Consider the following 4,808-nt stretch of genomic DNA (forward strand, 5'->3'; position numbering starts at 1 on the left):
TGGCTTCTTTCTGTGTCCGGGCTGTTGCATGGTCTTTTATTAGGGTTTTTGCCCTCATATCGTTGTTTGTCGTATTCAGCTTCTAGAATGGGTTTGTTCGTTAACTCAAGTGAGTTTTCTGTTCCCTGAGGGGGTATTTAACTTGATTGTTTGTTCATAATTGCTTGGTTGTCCCAAGGTTGCTATCATCAAAGGTATATTCTGATTCATTCGGCTGAGGGCCATCTGAATTTTTAATTACTTCTTCGTCCGAAACGACTGAATTTGTCTCTTCCATGTCAGAATCTTCGTTTATTATCGAAAATTTTGGACTTAGGGGAGGATTAGAGACTGGAGTAGTGGCTAAGTCAGTCACTGGCTCTGTCTCTGGGTTGGGTAATGGTTGTGTTAAGGCCAATATATCAACGGAATCGTAAGCTGGACGCTCAGTGAACAAAGGATTGTTCGACGACATTAGGATATACTATTTAGACAAATCTGTTTTTTGCGTTTGGTTGGACCGCTGTCCAACCAAATTCTGGGTGCCGTCCCAGGGACCTACGCGGTTGTTTCACTGCCTAATTTGCAATAGGTAGGGTTCCTCTTGCTTTTTCTCCGAGAACTGGCCCAGGTGTCCGTTTCTGCACGAAGTGAATTCTAAAATTCCACTCCTTGCAGTGTCATTCCTGCGGAGGCACAGTTATCTCCCGACGGGCACAAGGCCCGCTCGCTTCTTCACTTTCTATATCATGGAGTGTAGCCTCCTTGAAAATTCAATAAATGATAATTTCCAGGGCTAGTCACATCCAAGAATATAGCTTTTGCCTCTGTGTTAGTTTTTCAATTGAAAAAGAATGGTTTGCTTTACTGTGTCTTACTCACAGTTGATCTAATAAGATCTCACAATTTGATGTTTCGCTACGGTCTATTTATAGACTTCAACCCTCGACCCTCGAAAAGGCGAGCGGCACTTAAACACACATCTGTTCGACTCGATGTCTCGATCGCGACTGGAGAAAGTCTCTAGCTCAAAAATTAAGTGACTTATAATGAAAAGAATGTCAGTCCCTATTTTTTTCAGTGAAAAAGTTATCGGAATGAACCCTATAATCACCACTCTAATTAAAATCAGTTATTTACCTTATTTTGTCTTCTTTATTTATCTATTATTAATAGATTCTAGAAGTATGACCGGCTTAGAATTATTAGTTTTAAAAAGAATGGAGTTCAAAGCGAATAACGAATTTTTGTAGTTTGGTAAAAAATTCCCTTTTCCCTTATTCATTTCCCTTTATAATTTCCCTTAAATCACAGACACGACAAAATTCCAATATCAAATTATAGCTTATATAATTCCCAAGAAATTGGTTTGCAAAAAATTTTTCTACGTTAAAAATTGAGTGAGCTATTGATAATTGTAACTTGTAATAACATGCAAAAACCACCTTTACCAATCCTTTCAAAGTCACCTCTTTTTGCGACTGAGGATATTAACTGGATTTAATATCAATACCCTTATAGATCTTGTAAAAACCTACAAAATTCTGCTTTACCAAACTTTCTAAGGTAAAAAAAGTTACGGTTAAAAAATCAATATATTTTTTGAAGAAAAAAAAAGGGGAAATCCAATTGGAAGCATAATAATGTAAGTAAACGGTGTTTTTAGTTGTTGGCCTTATTTATTCTTCTTAAATTTGACTGGCTTAGAATAATTAGTTTTAAAAAAACTGGAGTTAAAATCGAATAACTATTTATTGTAGTTTGGTAAAAAATACCATTTTCTTCAGAATAGAAAGATTAGCATCAGAGATACAAAAAAATATTTAAATATTAATTTGTAGGTTATTTAATTCCCAAGAACTTGTTTGAAAAAATTTTTTCTACGGTAAAAATTGAGTGAATCGTAAATGAGTAAGTAATCGAAAAACATTGAATTTTTCGATATAAAACTAACACTTTCGATAGCGAATAAATCGAAAACTAATAATTTTATCAAAAAAATGTATAGAACATTTTTTGCTTAGAATGAATGTTTTCATCAACTTCTGCAGTAAAAATATAATAAAAAAATTTCACCCCCGAGATGGGGTGGCAACCACCCCCATGGTAAAAGCGCCTTTCGGCATCATATAGATTTTGATCCTCGGACTATCCACTACTTATTCTCAAATTTTCAAGCAAATCGATTTATTCTGTAAAAATTGCGAGGTGAAAAGCTTCGGTTCCTGGACTAATTATTATAGCATTTCAAATATTTGCAATTTATTCGATATAAAAATTATTATTAACTTCGTAGTTATATTTACATATTTTTTATACGTCTTTGGAATTTAGAAAATAGTGTAATGTACGAATTATAAATTAATTGATTACGATAAAAAACTTAAATAATCGGTTTATTTTTTAAATAATAAAATCAGTAGAACTATTAGCACACTATTAAAATTTTCGTTTTAGTGTTATTCCATATTATAGTCAACTTAATGCGCAATGTCATCGATTTCCCAAATAAAATTTTATTTATTAAGAAGAGTAGTTTTAAAATAATTTGGATTTTGAAAATTACCTAAAGTAAGTGCAGTAAAAAAATATATAAACATCTGAAGTAAGAAGTACAGATACAGTTCAATTTTGAGCGACAATTTGAAACAACCTTAACCAAATTTAAAAAAAAACAAAATGGTAAGAAAATTTGTTTGTAACAACCTCAATTGTTGACTTAATTTTTTACTTGTGGTGTGATGTTGTGTTAATCTGATTTTTTATATAAATTCTTTAGTGACCTAGAATTTTCTTATTTTGGTCTTGCCAAAACCTGACCTAATTAAACATTTTTTATTTTCGTGTCTATTTGTTTAACTACCTATTTTATAAATTCTCCTTATTATAAATATGTACTTTTACGTTTATCGTATAGATTATAGATTGTCATACTATAGTTATACCTCTAGTTTTTGCTAAAGCTACTTTGACTTCCTTTTTCGCGAACTTATAATTTTGAAAATCTGAGACAGCTGAAGTTATTGTCATCCTAGTACAGTTTTCTTAATTATTTTAGTTGTTTTTTTTTACTTTTTGGTCCACCACAGATATTTTTATATTCTATTTTTTTAATGGAATTTTTCCAACTATTCCAACTACAATATGTCTTAGTTAGAATACTAGCAACATTCTTCCAAATTTTGTTAGAGTTTACTCTCATGTTTCAAAATTATTTTGCTTCAATTTTTATATTGAGTGTATCACTTTTTCCATGTCCTAATATCCATAATAAATTTTTATGATTCTTTTTTGGCTGTTTTGGTTTTATTTTGCGTCCTAATTAAATAACTTGGGCAAGCAACTTCCGTTGTTGTGTTATAATCACACTACTCATTACCTTTCTCATCACGTGATCAACACGTTTTTCTTACACACCAGTATTTGTATTGATCATCTAGTTTGTAATCTAGTTTTTTCTCCTTTATATTTTTATAGTAATACAAATGTATTTTGATCAATCACATGTATTTGGATCAGAACCAACTTCGAATTAAAAGAACTCTACAATGACACCGATATTGTCCAAGAAATTAAATCACAGCGACTAAGATGGACAGGTCACGTGCAGGTGCACAGACTTCATAACTAGAGACTTGTAAGACTGGTATAGGAGGAGATTCCTACAGGCAAAAGACCACTCGGACGTCCCAGAGTGCGATGGAGAGATAATATCCAAGCAGACCTCCGAAAAATGAACATCCCATTTGACCCTTGGTTGATGGAAGACCGAACAAATTGGAAGAAAGTTGTACAGTCAGCCAGGACCCACCCAGGGTTGTAGCGCTACGTGATGATGATAAATGTATTTTCAAATATTTATTTTATATTATTGCAAAAGTAACACTTCGTTTGGTATAAGTAGTAGAAATTAATTTAAATATTTCGTATTTTTAGGTCTCAAAACTACAGTTTGCATTAGTTGCCATTAGTTGCATCTCTTATTACGTGCTAACACCTGTCGAGGCCAAAAACTTTGATCCGCACCATGTCCGTCCTGATACTCCTACCGAACAACCAATACCAGATAGTCCAACTTTGGGTCATGCACATCATCAACACCATAATGGTCATAATGGGCATAACGGACATAACGGACACAACGGTAACAACGGTCATCATGGACATAATGGACAGAACGGACATCACGGACAAAATGGTCATCATGGACAAAACGGCCATAATGGACATAATGGTCACAATGGACACAATGGACATAATGGACATAATGGACATCATGGTCATCATTAGATTCTTCCATAAGTTAGCAATTTTATTATTTTTGTATAATTTTAGATCATTTACCAATTAAAAGTATTTGATTAAAATGGTGTTGTATAATTTTTGACTATAGAATATAAGCAGTAGTAATTTTTAACCTCAGGAACCACAAACGAAAAATGGGAAGGCCACAGATGCGATGGTCAGATGTCCTGAAGAAACACACTGGGTCAAAATGGATGCAAATTGCCCAAGATAGAGAGGCATGGAAGAAGGAAGAGGAGGCCTATATCTAAGGATGGCTGTTTAGGGCTGATCATATAGATAGATAGATAAAATTTTTAACCCAAACTAACTTAAACAACAAAACAACTTAGTGATTAGAATAGCGGTAAACTAAATTTAAAAGTAAAAATTAATTTCTCTGTTGCGATGTACAGTGAAAAACAGTTGCAAGAAAAAATAAACATACTCGAGTTACTTAGGAATGAAGAAAAATTAAGAAAATTGTTTCATGGGAAGCCGACAAAATATATTTTTTTAAGGTATACCGATTTTGAACTTTGAGA

General features: G+C 32.9%; 1 protein-coding gene across 1 annotated transcript; it reads left to right on the plus strand.

The window, feature by feature from the left end:
• Positions 1-759: 759 nt before the first annotated feature.
• LOC114344031 (nacrein-like protein P1) lies at positions 760-4,269 on the plus strand. The gene is made up of 2 exons (XM_050644853.1): positions 760-810; positions 3,916-4,269. Exons 1-2 carry the CDS (start codon positions 760-762, stop codon positions 4,267-4,269), a joined length of 405 nt encoding a protein of 134 aa, XP_050500810.1.
• The last annotated feature ends 539 nt before the right edge of the window (positions 4,270-4,808 follow it).

This window comes from Diabrotica virgifera, chromosome 2, assembly GCF_917563875.1.
Source record: "Diabrotica virgifera virgifera chromosome 2, PGI_DIABVI_V3a".
NCBI classification, from domain to species: Eukaryota; Metazoa; Arthropoda; class Insecta; order Coleoptera; family Chrysomelidae; genus Diabrotica; species Diabrotica virgifera.

Coding starts and splice junctions, on each gene's coding strand:
- LOC114344031 (XM_050644853.1), top strand. CDS start 760: ATGATAATTTCCAGGGCTAGTCACATCCAAGAATATAGCTTTTGCCTC. Junction 811..3,915: donor AATATAGCTTTTGCCTCTGT/GTTAGTTTTTCA, acceptor TCGTATTTTTAG/GTCTCAAAACTACAGTTTGC.